The sequence below is a fragment of the Linepithema humile genome, chromosome 5 (genome assembly GCF_040581485.1).
Source record: "Linepithema humile isolate Giens D197 chromosome 5, Lhum_UNIL_v1.0, whole genome shotgun sequence".
NCBI lineage: Eukaryota > Metazoa > Arthropoda > Insecta > Hymenoptera > Formicidae > Linepithema > Linepithema humile.
In genome coordinates this window covers 11,217,456-11,234,357 of record NC_090132.1, presented here as the reverse complement: position 1 = coordinate 11,234,357, position 16,902 = coordinate 11,217,456, and the positions used below count along the sequence as shown (strand labels likewise).

Here is a 16,902-nt window from a genome sequence, read left to right as displayed (position 1 = left end):
TTTTCATATTTCAGCCACTTGCCTTAGAAACACTTACTTCTTAGCATTTATCGTCTGTTGCGTCGGCTCGGTGGAAGGGAGACGTGCGTTCTCTTCCATTGGTCGACCGGGTCGAGCTCACACGGATAGGGTGACGTCATCGGTTCTCGGTTGATTTGTGTGATGCTGCCGCTCGTTTCTGGCAGCACTGGTTGGGGCTCAAGAGCCGCGAGTCCGGTAGTAGATATCGCATCACTGATCGCAGTACATTTGAGAATGTTCTGAGAATATTACAATTATACTTTTGCGATATTCTCAGATTGTTCTCAGTATCTACATGTGCTGTTAGGGATTTGTTATAAGAAAGTACTTTTAAGGTTATGTTAGGGTTAGGTTAAAGAATCTATTATTTTAAGCAACCATTTTTATTAAAAAAAACTCTTAAAATCTAAACTTACCTTTGGATTAATTGAATCTTTGTATTAATTATAATTGCGGCTTGAATTGTACAGATTAATCAAGACTAATTGCGTATCTATTAATGCACGTGCTGATCGGAAGTGGAACGGAAATGAAATTGACAGAAGTTGAATCTTGATCTATTTTCTGCGATACATTCTGAACGTTATCTATATGTACATCTTCAGTACATTTGAATATTCAGTGAACATTTATGGTATATGTAAACAATATGTTCCTATTGCTGATTTTAACATATTCTGGGCAGGTTTATAGAATATTCTTTATGAACAAGAATATTCTACAGACATATATAAATGATTTCTTTGAGAATATTCTCATAAAAATATATTTGATGCAACATAGAATATTCATACAATATTGTGTATTATCTGGGAACTTTCCGAACCTTGGTTACATGTATATACATGGAATGTACACGAGGTATATTCTATGTATATACAGGTAGCGATCTCGTTCGAATATACATTGTATGTATATCCATACGATATCCTATGTATATCCATAAATGTGTCTACCTCAGCGTATATCGTATGTATATTCGCTTGATGTATATACATGAAATGTACACGAGGTATATTCTATGTATATACAGGCAGCGATCTCGTTCGAATATACATTCTATGTATATCTATAAGATATCTTATGTATATCCACAAATGTATCTACATCAGCATATATCATATGTATGTACATAGTATATACAGTACATTTTTTTCACATTATGGATATTTCATGTATATACATAGGATATCGAATGTTTATTGGATATGTACGACAATTTTTTTGGCAGGTAAAACAATACTGTTTTGTTTTGGTTAATATATACGTCAGCTTTATGTACACTTGGTCACACTAATGCCTTAAGGGTGCCGTCACATACAGCCCGTAATCCGTAATCCGCACCGGAAGTCCGCAAAAGTTACTAGGTATTTCGTCCGTAACGTTACGTGTGTTTTTGGTTGCGTTCCGTTTCGCACATTATGCGCACGAATTACATAGAAAACGTTCCGTTTCACTCAATGCGCGCATGAACAGCGCTTAGAATTCCCTAGATCTCCACCACCTGCAGCGCATAATACACGCATCAGCTACCTCAAGTTTGAGTTGCAGCAGCTTATGCGTTCCATGCGATTGCGTAATTGCATATGGCGATTGATAGCGATATTGTAAAAAGTGTCAAAATAGGAAGAGTCATAATGGAAGAGTCATTGATGATTCACTACTATTACTGTCACTCATTTCATCAATTAAAAACATTGTCACATTGATAGCGCAATTTATTGTGGAATCCATTTTGATTTTCCGCTTCTAATGCGTTCAATATCGTTCCGTTTCAAAGCATGTATCATGCGCATAATGAAACGAAACGCAGCCAATGCGCTAAGCATTAGCGATGCGAACGATGCGTGCTATGCGCAAAACGGAACGCAACCTTTATCTCCTTGTGTCCCATGGAGTCGTAAATACAGACGTAACGGTAGTACTATTTTTTATTTAACAGATTATAATTGTTTATTTGTATTTTATTCATAAGAAAACTACAGAATATATTATGATTTTAACAAAAATTTTAATTAAATCGTCAAATTTAGTTAAATAAATAAAATTAGAAAAAGCATTACTAGTAATAACTAGTAACTTGTTGTAACTTTTACGGAAATTTCATGGAATTACGGCTCCATGGGACACAAGGAGATAGGCCGGCGTCACATAGAACCCGTAATCCGTAATCCGCACCGGAAGTCCGCAAAAGTTACTAGGGATTGCGTCCGTAACGTTACGTGTGTTTTTTCTCCTTGTGTCCCATGGAGCCGTAAATACACACGTAACGGTATTACTATTTTTTATTTAACAGATTATAATTGTTTATTTGTATTTTATTCATAAGAAAACTACAGAATATATTATAATTTTAACAAAAATTTTAATTAAATCGTCAAATTTAATTAAATAAATAAAATTAAAAAAAGCATTACTAGTAATAACTAGTAACTTTTAGTAACTTTTACGGAAATTTCATGGAATTACGGCTCCATGGGACACAAGGAGATAAAACACACGTAACGTTACGGACGCAATCCCTAGTAACTTTTGCGGACTTTCGGTGCGGATTACGGATTACGGGTTCTATGTGACGCCGGCCATAAAAACACACGTAACGTTACGGACGAAATATCTGGTAACTTTTGCAGACTTCCGGTGCGAATTACGGATTACGGGCTGTATGTAACGGCACCCTAAAACTTCGTATTCATGGTGTCGCTCGTCGCTCATATTCAGCGACAAATGAGTCATGTGATTTCATATGTCGCTAACTTTGACTATCACTCGTGTAAATGGACTAAGCGATAAATTTTTTACAATTATATTGATTGTGTTGTACGTGTTGTGTAAAATAAATACTCTAAAATGTCATATCAAGAAAGATATCACAAGTGGATCTGTCAACTTGCCGCAATTGTGTATAATAAAAATGAAGAGGAATGACGGAGAAATAAATTAATAGTAGCTGTATGCATTAATGAATGTACAAATTTGAAAAAAAAATATAAAAAAAAGAGGTTTTGGATTGATCCATTATTTGAAAGACGACGTGAACATGGATTTTATTATGTATCTGTGCCGAGATTAACACCAAAGAAGTTCCGGAATTATTATCGTATGACAGCTACGCAATTTGGAGTTGTTACACTTAGTGGCACCTGCAATCACTAAACAAACCGTGATTAGAAAACCATTGCCTCCCGCAGAACGATCATCTATAACATTGAGATTTACTTATCTTTATTTATAATTGCATTACGTCATTAATTAAAAAAATTATATTTGATCTAATTATATTTAGATATTTAGCAACTGGCAATTCGATGCATTCGATGTCGTATCATTATCTTGCTGGAGTATCGACAATAACCCACACGACACATGGACGCCCGTTGGGCGTCCAAAGGATGCTCTGAGCTTTCCGAATGGGCGCCCATTTCATGCCCCAAATATGTCCCATGGATGCCCGAAGGGTGCCCAATGGATGCACCAATGACCGCTCATTTGACGCCCATTGGGCGCTCATTTTGTGGACATTTGGACACGAAATGGACGTGCTTTGGGCATGTTTCGGATCTCTTCAAATTTCGTCAGCGCCCATACGCTGATCATTCGACGCCCATACGGTACCCATTGGGCGTCCATTTGACGCCCGTACGACGTCCATTTCTAATCAGGATAGAGAATAAAGCACATTTTTATACTTTTTGCAAATTTTGGAAATTAACTATTGCAATAAAAAATAGTTAATTTCCAAAATTTGCCTCTGTTATGAAAAGGTACATAGGTATTTTTATTTACTAATGTTTTATTTCCAAAAGTAAAATATTTATACTTTATTAATTATTTAATACATTCAATGTTGCATTCTTTACCACGCCACCCTTGGAGGTAAAATGCGACAAGCGCGTTTTTTTTATAGTGGTATCCCCTAGAGGCCTAATCCACTCTAACTATTTTAAACGCATATCTTATAAAATCTTTAGCAACAATAAACACAACGTATAATACATAATGTCATAATAACCATATAAACCGCAAAAGAATAAAGAGAACAAGAAGGGGTAAAAAAGAGAGATACAGAGTTTTTGATTGTGTCAGAGAAGAACATGCAAATACAGACAATACAGACATGAAATGGAAGTAAAATGAAGGTAAGAGATGATAAAATAGGGTATCAGTTGCTAAAAAAGAAGAGGAGAGAAGAAGAGGCAGAGAGAGAGAAAAGAGGCAGAGAGAGAGAGAAAAATCTTTTATTCCATCCCATATTTATTTTATCCTCCTCCCCCTTCTCTCTCTCTCTCTCTCTCTCTCTCTCTCTCTCTCTCTCTCTCTCTCTCTCTCTCTCTCTCTCTCTCTCTCTCTCTCTCTCTCTCTCTCTCTCTCTCTCTCTCTCTCTCTCTCTCTCTCTCTCTCTCTCTCTCTCTCTCTCTCTCTCTCTCTCTCTCTCTCTCTCTCTCTCTCTCTCTCTCTCTCTCTCTCTCTCTCTCTCTCTCTCTCTCTCTCTCTCTCTCTCTCTCTCTCTCTCTCTCTCTCTCTCTCTCTCTCTCTCTCTCTCTCTCTCTCTCTCTCTCTCTCTCTCTCTCTCTCTCTCTCTCTCTCTCTCTCTCTCTCTCTCTCTCTCTCTCTCTCTCTCTCTCTCTCTCTCTCTCTCTCTCTCTCTCTCTCTCTCTCTCTCTCTCTCTCTCTCTCTCTCTCTCTCTCTCTCTCTCTCTCTCTCTCTCTCTCTCTCTCTCTCTCTCTCTCTCTCTCTCTCTCTCTCTCTCTCTCTCTCTCTCTCTCTCTCTCTCTCTCTCTCTCTCTCTCTCTCTCTCTCTCTCTCTCTCTCTCTCTCTCTCTCTCTCTCTCTCTCTCTCTCTCTCTCTCTCTCTCTCTCTCTCTCTCTCTCTCTCTCTCTCTCTCTCTCTCTCTCTCTCTCTCTCTCTCTCTCTCTCTCTCTCTCTCTCTCTCTCTCTCTCTCTCTCTCTCTCTCTCTCTCTCTCTCTCTCTCTCTCTCTCTCTCTCTCTCTCTCTCTCTCTCTCTCTCTCTCTCTCTCCCTCTCTCTCTCTCTCTCCCTCTCTCTCTCTCTCCCTCTCTCTCTCTCTCTCTCTCTCTCTCTCTTTCTCTCTCTCTCTCTCTCTCTCTCTCAGATATAGAGGGAGTGAAATAAAAAGAGAGAGAAAAAGAGGAAGTAGGGAGAGAGCAAACAAAATGTGATGGTATAGAATAGATAGAGTAGAGAAAGAGAGGAAAAGATTCAGTTACGACAGTGATGCGATGTTTCCTACCGGTAGGAAATATCGCATCTCTGAGTTACGGTATTGCGCTGCCGGACCGCTGGTATCGCTTGTCCTCATCCTGATCCTTTGCGTTGTCTTTGCTCTTTTTATCCTTCGAATGGCGAAACCAGTTGATTATTGCAGTTTCCATTACCCTTACCTCAACCTTGAAAATAGCCTGCACGGTTTCTGCGAATATGCAAAATTTTTAATACGTATTTATACGATATTTTTAATACGTTTATATTAACTCAATGAAATCGTTATATACAGGGTGATTCAAAATAACCTGATGTTCTTGCAATGCCATATTCTTGAGCGAATTCTGAGACGATTTTTCCTTTTACAAAATTTTGTCCGAAGCTTAGTTTTCAAGTTATAATTGAAAATAGATAGCAACTTACGAGTTCGGTACAACGGGCAGGCAGGGACGCGCAACGTATAATGAGATTGTCAAGTGTTTACTATCGTCTCATGACACATTACACCGTCCCTGTCTGTCCGTTGTATCGGACTTGTAAGTAGAAAACTATTTTCAATTATAACTCGAAAACTAAGCTTCGGACAAAATTTTGTAAAAGGAAAAATCGTCTCGGAATTCGCTCAAGAATATGGCATTGCAAGGACATCAGGTTTTGAATCACCCTGTATACAAGTATATATTCAATCACATAATAGAAATAATATAAAACATGTAATCTATCCCAGTTAAAAATTTTCACTTGTGATTATATTGTATATCTATATAGGAGATGAATCCTTCTGGACTGTATTACTTACCACACAAGATTTTCGCAGTCTTCGTGTCCTCGAATTTGAAATTGTTATTGTATCCTTTCACGAAACGCTGCATGCTAAGAGAGGATAGAAAATCAGCATTAACCCCCGCCTTATCGTGCTCGGGGCATCTTTGTGTTTTCGTAACTCAAACAACTGCGCCTATTAACACATATTATAATTAATATATTAAGTAGCCCTCAATTGCAACGGCAACTAACGTCCGCAATAGTTTGAATTAAAAGACTATCGAAAAATTCCAGACGACAAAAATATAAGATTTCTTCAATATTTGTTTTTTATTTTTGGATCTGGAATGTGTAAGATACAAAACATGTGAAACTTACAAGTTCGACGCAAGCTTCCGGTTTTTCTATTAGAAGACCTTCTAAGGCCTCTAAGTTCTCAATCGTCGTCATTGGAAATTGAGGCAAATTTGTTTTCTCCATGACAAAGTCCTTTGCCTTGCCATTTTTAGATGATTGTTGCAGTTTTTTAACCTCGTCGCTTAAATTGCGGACTATATCCATTATTTCGTAGATCGCAGTTTTCAGTAACAGCTGATTTTTTAAAACTTCTCTTTTGAATGCTGGAAAATAGATTTACAATGTTCTAAATAAAACGTTAAAATTTACATTTATTGCCCACATTTATTTTAATATATATGAATATTATTTCTTACGTGTACTACCGACTCCTTTTATTTTCTTTCCTGTCTGCATGGATACTGAAGATTCCAATCTCTGATAGTCGGTTTCTACTCAGTCCATGTTTTCTTCGCCGCTTACTTCAATAAAACAATGTATCAATGAAATGGTTTCATAAAGAAATGTGCTGCAGTATTTTTGTCTGGGAATGTTGGTACAAGCCTTCACATTTGGCGATTGCGCATTACAGCAAATGTGTGAAATACAAGTGAAAATGATTTTAATTGCATAAATACATAGCTATATAACGAACAATATGTTGTGATGCTATAGTAATAAATTTTTAATTATAAAAAATAAATTTACACGTAATATTAATAAAAATGCAATAACATACCGGATTGAAGGAGCGTCACGTTAAGTGGCATTCCTTCTCCCTCAGATGAAACTGATGATGACCTGGGGCCCGATTCTCTAACTCACTCGTAAGAGAAACGTATGCGCAAACTCAGAATTGCGAGCGCTTATATTTGAAAAGTTATTCTCGAAGCCCACATAAGTATACGCATTGAAACATATACGCAAATTTTCGTACGCAATGCTGCGAGTGGTCTTACGTAGTCGCATCCTGATTACGAGTACGTTTGCGAATGCCTAATCGGTGTGAAACAAATAATTGTAAAAATAAAATGAATATTATTAATAACATTTTGATTGCACAAGAAGCCGAAGATGCACATGTCGTTATGCGGAGAAATCGTATAAGACATGTAGTAGCTGATGCATTCGATATAAGTGACCAACAATTTATAAAATTATTTCGATTAACAAAACCATTAGTGCGTGATTTAATAAGAGATTTAACACCATATATGAAACAGAGGCAGCGAAAATCCATGTTGGATATTAAAAGAAAAGTAAGTACAAAAAAAAAGAAAATTATAAATATACATAAATAATACAGAACTTATATATATATAATAAACTTATATTTATATATTGTATGTAGTAAATTTATAATATTATTAATACATATATGTATTATTGACACTGTTAATTTTGCTTTAGGTATTAACAGCATTACATTTTTTTGCACATGGTAGTTATCAAACAAGTGTAGGACATAATGTATATCTTGCTATGAGTCAACCATCGGTATCTAGATGTATTAATGAAGTTGCAAATGCATTAAATGAGGCAAATATTATGAACCAGTGGATTCAATTTCCCAAAACTTTAAATGAATTAAAACATTTAAGACAACAGTTAGTGAATAATTTAATTTCTCAATAATATATAATATTTAACCTGCATTATTAAAAATTACTGTGATATATTATGATATATTTCCAGATTTTATGACGGTCATAGATTTCCTGGAGTCATTGGATGCATAGATTGCACGCACATAGCTATTTTTCCACCACAAGTCCATAATGTTCCAAATCCTGAACATTTATACGTTAATAGAAAAGGCTACCACTCGATAAATGTACAATTAGTAAGTATACTTAATAAGTGTATAATTCTATCTATTTTTACATATACATCTTTTCGGCACAATTGTTACTGTGCTCCTTTAATTTTTTTTAAATATTGAATGATTATCACATCATTGTATAGCTTACCCAGACAGCACACATGTCCAAAATACATCTAAAGGATATCTAGAGGATGTCCTGTCGTCCCAAAAACGTCTTCGGGATATCTTCTGGACATCTTTTGGATATGTTGTGCTGTCTGGGTATTAATGTTATATATAATTTTTCACTTCAGGTGTGTGATTGGCGTTTATTGATACTGAACATAAATGCCACATATCCTGGAAGCACTCACGACAGTTACATATGGAACAATTCAAACTTAAAGGTAGGAATGGAAACAATCCATAGAACATGGCCAAATATGACATTTTTCCTTCTGGGTAAGTATATGTATATATATATTGTATTAATAATAAAGATTTATTTTTTGACTAAGATATATTTTATTATACACAATGTATGTTATTAATCGCCGATGTTTTATAGGTGATTCAGGTTATCCTTTACGTCCTTGGTTATTAACTCCAGTCGCTAACGCAGAAGAAAATAGCGCAGAAGAAAGATACAATAGTAGACAAATGTCTTGTCGAGCTTTAATAGAACGCTGCAATGGCTTACTAAAGATGCGATTTCGCTGTTTATTGAAACACAGAGTTTTACACTATACGCCACAAATAGCATGTAAAATTATTAATGCCTGTGCTATTTTGCACAATATATGTATAAAAAACGATGTTCCATTTCCACAATATGACGATGATTGGCAAGATGATATATTTAATCAGAACAATGGTGACAACGAAGAAATAGAAAACAGAGTAAATCCTGAATTGGCAGCAGGTAAAAGATTGCGAAATAAATTAATTCGTAATTATTTTACTTAATATATACATTTAATATATTTGTGCAAAACAGCACAGGCATTAATATAATTTTACATGCTATTATAATACATATATATTATACATTATGCATATAATTTACCATGTATAGCTAAACTAAACTGTGTTAAACTGAAAATAAAGACAATTGCAATATAAGTGTACTAAATTTTTTATAATAAACTATATAAAAAATTAAAAGTAACATTACATAAAATCGTACAGAATTTCTTCTCTCAATCTTTGTCTCTAAATGCTAACAAAAGATTATAAATTATACATCTTTTATTTCAAATAAATAAACTGACATTTAGAGAAATACAAGACAAACTTTGAACTCATACTTAATACTTATAATTAGCATAATATATAACGCATTAAAAATAACATTACATAAAATCGTACAGAATTTCTTCTCTCAGTCTTTATCTCTAAATGCTAACAAAAGATTATAAATTATACATCTTATTTCAAATAAATAAACTGACATTTAGAGAAATACAAGACAAACTTTGAACTCATACTTAATACTTATAATTAGCATAATATATAACGCATTAAAAATAACATTACATAAAATCGTACAGAATTTCTTCTCTCAGTCTTTATCTCTAAATGCTAACAAAAGATTATAAATTATACATCTTATTTCAAATAAACTGACATTTTGAGAAATACAAGACGAACTTTGAACTTATATGTAATACTTCTTGTTAGCACAATATGACGCACATATGTGTATTATATTATTATGAACACGTTTGCGAATGCCTAATCAGTGTAAAAAATAATTGTAAAAATAAAATTAATATTTTATTAAATATTGTGATTGCACAAAAAATAAAAAATGCACATATCGTGATATATAGATAAAGGCGAATTCAGACCTTACAGAAAAACAGAAAAGTAGAAACCAATCAAAACTCGTATTGATAGTAAATAGTATAACTTTTTTTCACATGGTAGTTATCAACAAGTGTAGGACATAATGTATATCTTGCTATGAGAACCATCGGTATCTAGATGTATTAATGAAGTTGTAAATACATTAAATGAGGCAAATATTATGAACCAGTGGATTCAATTTCCCAGAACTTTAAATTAAAAAAAAATTTTGTTGTACTGCTTACAACCAGCGCGAGTTTTAATTGATTTCTGCCTTTCTGCTTTTCTGTCAAGGTCTGAATTTGTTCAAAGACATGTAGCAGACGTATTCAATATAAGCCAACAATTAATAAAATTATTTTATATTAACCATTAGTGCATAATTTAATAAGATTTAGCACCATATATGAAACAAAAGTAGCGAAAATCTATACTGAATACAAAAAGAAAAGTAAGTACAAATATGGAAATTATATATGTAAGTATATATGTATATATGTATTAAATATACCTACATATATAACTATTTTAGGTACATTTTTAAGTAATAATAATAAGTTGAAAAACAAGAATATAATAGTACATTACCTAACCAGTCCGGGAATCAGCGATCGGGGGGAGGGGAGGGTGGACGCACGAGCCGAAGGCGAGTGTGGACATCCCCGACCCCCGTGAGTAGGTCGATCGCCCCCCTGGACGTGTTAGGTCTAGAATTTTTCAGTACAAGTGCGTCTTTCGACGCACTTGTGCTGTAAAATAAATAACTGAAAAGAAATATAATGTTTACAAAACATATATTATGAAGTATTGCACCTTTCAGCAGCAATAATAAATCTTTCTTTAAGTTGTAACTCTTGTTTCTTTAGCACCAGCTTTTTTTCATAATAAGAATTTTGGATTTCGAATGTTTTTTGTGCTATGTTTGTCAAATTCTGTGACTGTTGTGTTGATTGAACTTCTTCAGAGTGTGACTTTCTTTTTTTCTTTCTTATTATTGTACATAAATCATCATTACCGTTATTTGAATTGCCTGCATCATTGTTAGTATATGTATTTTCTTTATCATTGTCTTCGGTTTCTGCATTTTTCATATTAACACTGGATGCATTATGTTCAGTAGTTTGTATTATATCCTCAAAATCTTGTTCAACATATTCCATTTCTATATTATGAGTATCAACATTGATCTAAAGATAAAGAATACAGACAAGTTAACGTATTCTATGTAGAATATTTCTATTATGTCATAACAAGAAATAAAGCAAATAAAAGTAAAAAAAAAGATAACGCTAAAAAAATGAAATGCCATTAGACTTTTAAAAAACTATTATTATTTATTAAGTTTATATTAAACTTTACCTCATCAGTCTCTGTTTGTATTTGTACTTCACTTTCTTTTATTTCTGTGTGTCCATCGATACATATAGGAGAAATTAAATTCAACGTTGCTTCTTCTATTGGACTTAATTTTAGATGAGATTCACTTCCTCCACCAGTTTTCCTTTGTTCTGCATTTATTTTGCTTTGCTTCATTTTGCTCCGTGACCGTAAATCTTGCCAGCACTAAAATATTATTATCATTAGAAATTAAATTAATAAGAAATAAATTAATTACATATATTTGAGTAACAAAGTTGTCAACATATCTTAATCTAATCTAACCTTATCGTGGTGGTTATTTAAGTAGAGAAATTATTTGATTTTTCTGTATGTGCGCCGTATATACTTACTTTTCGCCAAGATTTCCAATCCTTGCTTACACCATTGCAACTATTTAAGATATTTGTAATCTTTTGCCATAAAATAGTTGCATCTTTATATGTAAAATCAGCGAAAAATTTACCAGATATTAAGCGTGGATTTTCTTCCATAAATTGTAATAATAAGGTTTTTTGTTCTTCTGTCACATTTGCACTGCGTTTTCTTGCATCCGTTTGATCCATTTTCGTTTTTTCGTCTTTTCAAAGTGACACACAGTAAATTTGAAAATAAAATACCATTTATTGAAAAATACTCAATGTTTTTGATAGAGGTAGTCAATAATCCAGTGTTGCCATATATTGTATTCGCACAAAACATACGTATACGTATCTAAATACGAACGACCGCATATTGTCTTAAAGAATAGGCATTGGTGATTGGATGATGAACGTATGCGCATTTCAATCACTCGCAAGTTGCGTATACGTAAAGTTACGAATGAGTTAGAGAATCGGGCCCCTAGGAACGATTTTTTTTGGCAGTGATGAACTTGATGCCTTGGATATGACTTTTTTTAGCGGTGATAAACCTGACGACATGGGGACGATTTTTGTTGGCGGTGTTGAGGTTGATGGCATAGAGACGACTTTTTTTGGTGCCAATGAAAAGTTTTCAAAAATCTCTTTTGCCCTCTCGAAATTCGACGCTTTACGAGAAAGACTTTCCGGAATCACACAAGCTTTTTTCGTTTTTGGTATTACTTTCATTTTTTTGATTTGTGACTCCTCTTCCTCTTCTTCCTCTTCTTCTTCATTTTCTTCCTCTTCTTCAGATGATAAATTGAACTGTGCTTTGGGTTTTCTTTTGCGCTTGCCCAACAATTCATTTGAGCTTTTGCATTGAATATCCGAATCAAATTCAGCTTTTGGCAGATACATCCTGGCTGTTGCATAATTATCTAAAAAAAAGTAATAATTATACTAAATATATTAAACGAAATTATTGAAATAATTATTACAATAATTAAAATTGCATTTATGATATTTTTAAACGTATATAATTATTTAATTATATGTAAAGTATTTTACCATATGTTTGCATAACTCTGCATGCATGGAGAGAGTACTTCTCATCTGGACACGCTGCGCGCATAATAAGCTTTGCCGGGAAGTTAGTCGGTGGCCAAAAGCATTCGGTCTTTCCGTCAGCTCCTTCTTTTATCCAAGAAACAGGCACGATTTCTACTGCTTCTTCGTCCAGAAAATGTATGATCGAATACTTGCAAGCCATTTTGGTTTATTTTTCTGTACAATAATTATTATACTGTAGGTACATATGTATTATTTTATACTATTGAAAATGAACTAATACTCGTTGAATTTATGAGCCATGTACGAGTGGAATGATCAGTACACTACTTTCAGGATTTGAATTTTTACGTTCTATAGTAATAGGGAACACAACAGCTTTGTTGACAACGCATGAAATTTCAATCACTTGCAATCGAGAAGAATTTCCAGTGTTTCTCCAATTCCAAAGCATGTTGAAGGCGCTGGGGAATTGAAAAATGTTTGAACAAATTTTAATTGTTTAACAATTGCAACTACTGAATTATTTCGTTTGCAAATATTTTCTATAAGCATAACTCTGTCATCATTTGTTACACAACAATTGTTTGGTTTTGACGTTGTGAATTTGAACCCACGATATCTGATCTCTTTGTACATAGGAGCAGTACATTGATTTAGTAAAGGTCCTCCATTGTGTTCTTTTCTTAATTCGTAATTGTCATCATGAGTATTGACCACTTCTTTTAAACCTGCATTCCTGGACTCGTAGATTCTATTTTTTAGTTGTTCCAAAGGTTTATCGCATTTCCTAAGCATTTTCTTGATCTCTTGCAGATAATTTTCAAATATAAAAGCCGAATATTCATCCACCGCTCCCCATTTTAAAATGTCATTAGCTAAATGTTGCAATACATGAACGTTATAAGACATAGCCTGAATTCCGTACAGTCTTTGAAAATCAATAATATATTTTTCCAGCAATTGTTTTGCGTATCTGTTTTGTTCGTACTTCAGATTCGGCGTTGCAAGAAGATGAATGGCCATGGAAAGGTGTAAGAAATGCTCGTACACATCATCTCGAACAATCTTGCGTAATGCTACCATTCCAGTGTACAAAGAAATTGACGGAACTCCGTAGCTTTCATTCGATCAAGTTCTCTCAAACCTCTTGGTTTACGAGCAAATTTGCATGGAACATATTCTCTCAGATTCATCAATCTCATTGAAATTTCATTTATTTGCTGAGTACCTAATTTCATGGGGTTAAGTTTTCCAGTCATTTTCTGCAGCATTTTCCTCGTAACCCCTAACAATACTACATGCATGTAGTCGAGTGGCATGTCCGAGACTAGATCATCGTTGAGCGCTAGCAATGGTGATATTCCTATATGATGATCTTTTTGAGTCTGATTTCTAAATGACTCTGCAGTACGCAGACGGGCGTTTAATTCGGGATATATAACGCTACCTCTGTACTCTCCTCGAGTTTCACACTTACCACATCCATAATATCCGGTATGATTTTTAATACAACAAATGTAAGCCTTTGCAGGAGCATCACAAATGTAACAGGCAATTTTAAATGGAATAATCATTCCATTAAAATTGATGCCAGTTTCTTTCAGGTTCTGCGCTTCTTCAACAAATTCTTTTAAAAATATATCAGGCGATGGAGGCTTCTTGTATCCATGAAATGCTCCAATAAGAAACGGCTTTTTCTTGTAAAAATTTTGGATACTTCCAAGAATAGATCAGAGCTGGCTACTGGAACTTTTAACAAGTGGTAATCCATCGATGTTTATTAACAAAATAATTTCGTCTGGTATAAGTGCACCATTGCATGTTTGAAAAATAGAAATCAAGCCATCCGCGATTCCAAAATGACAATATTGCCCATGTTCCATTGTCATCGGCTTAGCTGATCTCGGTGTTTTCAGAAGAGTTCGAACATCTGCTGGCAAAGATTGCAAATCCCGTTCTTCTCGCAGTATTTGTAGAAGTTTATTAACGGATGATCGAGTTATTCTTTCGCTTATTGCCCAGTAAGCAAGGTTTTTTCGCAGTCTATTCACGTTTAAACTATTCTGATTTTCACTGCCTGTTTCTGAGGAAGTATCGCTTGGATATTCATCAGAATGGGAAACATCATCCAGTGCAATTTGATCGGGCGTACGTTGATCTTCATCATTGTAGAAATTCTCGCAATCGTTATGTTGTACTATTTCGTTCCCTTCTATTTTGTTCCCTTCTGTGGTTGTGCATGTTGCTTCTTCGTTGGTGAGTTGCAAGTCCTCCTTGTCAAGTGCATTTGAAAGTGATGTGAGATCCTCCTCATTTTCATCAGAGTCGTCAATGGAAGATGTTTGTTCATGTTGCAGTTTATCGAGTATCATATCAAGTTGTTGCTTTAGCAATTTGCTCTTGTACCGAGCACTATACCGATATTTTCGTTTATTCGGCATAATTTAGTTCAGTCTTTTATAAAGAAATGTAATAAATTAAATTATCCGTGCGGTTTTATATACCGAGTGTGCCAAAAGTCTGGAAACGGTCAAATATCTCAAAAAATATAAATTTTATAAAAAAATTTGGATAAAAGTTGTAGGGTTTAAAATCTATTTACTAATTTTATCAGTTTGACTTTGGGTGGCATCGCCAAGGTCAGAACAAAGTCACTTTGGGTTGTCCTTCAGGAGATTGAGATATCCCTAAGATGTCATAGGATGTTTTGTGCTGTGTGGGTTACGATGTAAAACCTGTGGACGTCAAAAGTGACTTTGCTCTGACCTTGGCGATGCCACCCAAGATCATGTTCTTCAGGACATTGTATCACGATATCTCAATGTCCTGCGCAGAACGCTTTGCGCAGCACATGTACGCGCTTCTCGCTTGTGTGGAGCTCGGAAGCCGGGAGCTCGATAGGAAACATCGCATCACTGTTAGCGCGTTTGGTGACTCGTTACTAGCGAGCGACAAGAAGGGAACAGTAGGCGTCAATCAGAAAATCGAGCCAAAAGTTGCAACTAATTCCCATCTCTGTCGTACATGAATTTGACGTCACAAATAAAATAAAAAATAACATATATAATTTGTACCTGTTGTACCAGAGAATTATGTCTGCGGGAAATACTTTTTCCTTGTTCGTCCAATTTGATAAATATTGCACTCGATGGTCCCAAGTGTCCACACCGATGTGTCACAGTCTAAAACTTTGTGGGAAGACTTACAAACATTATACCTACAAAAAAACTTATACTTACAAAATAACTATACTTACAAAAAACTCTTGAAATAAATACTCGATGGTGTATTTTTCCTCTATATATTTCAAAGCACAGATAATAGATTCTAGAGCAAGTTTTTAGCAACACAGCGTGATGCGCAGCGAGCAACAAAAAAATGACGTTGGTGCTTGCCGGCCGGCTTTTGTTCTGTTTCCCGCTTTGTGCATATACGAGAATATAGAAGCGATCGACATATCGCGATTATCGAACGCGACCGAGTCGATCTTATTAAAGTCAACATAAAGATACGTCTTTAAAGTTTTAGAGGACTATTGGATGACTTTTGGGCGACTCGGACCGAGATCTCAGACCGATTTCTAGCATCGTGGACATTGGTCTTTATGTGGGATTTAGCATAATATTGGCTGCGTTCAACAGAACGCAACAGTTTTGCAACCGTTTTATGATTGTCTATAAACTCATCAGTAAATCATTGCGTCCTGCTGAACGCAGCCATTGTGATCTATGGTCGGGCCGCGGGAAGGAACTTGGTGTCAGGGAACTTCTTCAATGACTTATTCAATTGTCAAGAAGGCCCTTGAAACGATTGAATATATATATTGTTGTACACTTGCATTGAAATTGGGCGCCCAAAGAACGCCCATTACATGCCCGTTCTAGACCGGGATGATTGGGACATATAATGGGCGCCCAAAAAATGTCTTTTGGGCGTCCTTTTTCATGGACATAATCGGGACATGAAATGAACACTAAATGGACGTCTATTTTTCGGACGGGACACCCATGTGTCGTGTGGGAAGTAAAGGTTAATATTTATAATATTTATATTTTTATCAATATTTTATTGATGGTTTAATATTTATAATATTTATATTTATGTGATATAT

General features: G+C 34.8%; 3 protein-coding genes across 4 annotated transcripts; 1 reads left to right on the top strand and 2 right to left on the bottom strand.

Moving 5' to 3' along the window:
* Positions 1-4,912: 4,912 nt before the first annotated feature.
* Positions 4,913-7,164, bottom strand: LOC137000144 (uncharacterized). Of its 2 annotated transcripts, XM_067356024.1 has the most exons (5): positions 7,087-7,164; positions 6,725-6,829; positions 6,390-6,631; positions 6,046-6,204; positions 4,913-5,454 (listed from the first exon to the last, which is right to left on the bottom strand). In XM_067356024.1, exons 2-4 carry the CDS (start codon positions 6,762-6,764, stop codon positions 6,103-6,105), a joined length of 384 nt encoding a protein of 127 aa, XP_067212125.1. In that variant the 5' UTR covers positions 6,765-6,829; positions 7,087-7,164; the 3' UTR covers positions 4,913-5,454; positions 6,046-6,102. The 2 variants fall into 2 exon arrangements, with proteins under 2 accessions (XP_067212125.1, XP_067212124.1); XM_067356023.1 differs by having other exon boundaries at positions 6,725-7,164.
* Positions 7,165-7,215: 51 nt separating this feature from the next.
* On the top strand, positions 7,216-9,273 carry LOC105679510 (putative nuclease HARBI1). Its single transcript, XM_067356022.1, has 5 exons — positions 7,216-7,606; positions 7,758-7,954; positions 8,043-8,190; positions 8,466-8,613; positions 8,720-9,273. The coding sequence occupies exons 1-5, from the start codon at positions 7,340-7,342 to the stop codon at positions 9,115-9,117; spliced, it is 1,158 nt and encodes a 385-aa protein (XP_067212123.1). The 5' UTR covers positions 7,216-7,339; the 3' UTR covers positions 9,118-9,273.
* Positions 8,635-12,520, bottom strand: LOC105679549 (uncharacterized). Its single transcript, XM_012379621.2, has 4 exons — positions 11,730-12,520; positions 11,359-11,562; positions 11,015-11,186; positions 8,635-10,763 (listed from the first exon to the last, which is right to left on the bottom strand). The coding sequence occupies exons 1-4, from the start codon at positions 11,940-11,942 to the stop codon at positions 10,717-10,719; spliced, it is 636 nt and encodes a 211-aa protein (XP_012235044.1). The 5' UTR covers positions 11,943-12,520; the 3' UTR covers positions 8,635-10,716.
* Positions 12,521-16,902: the final 4,382 nt, after the last annotated feature.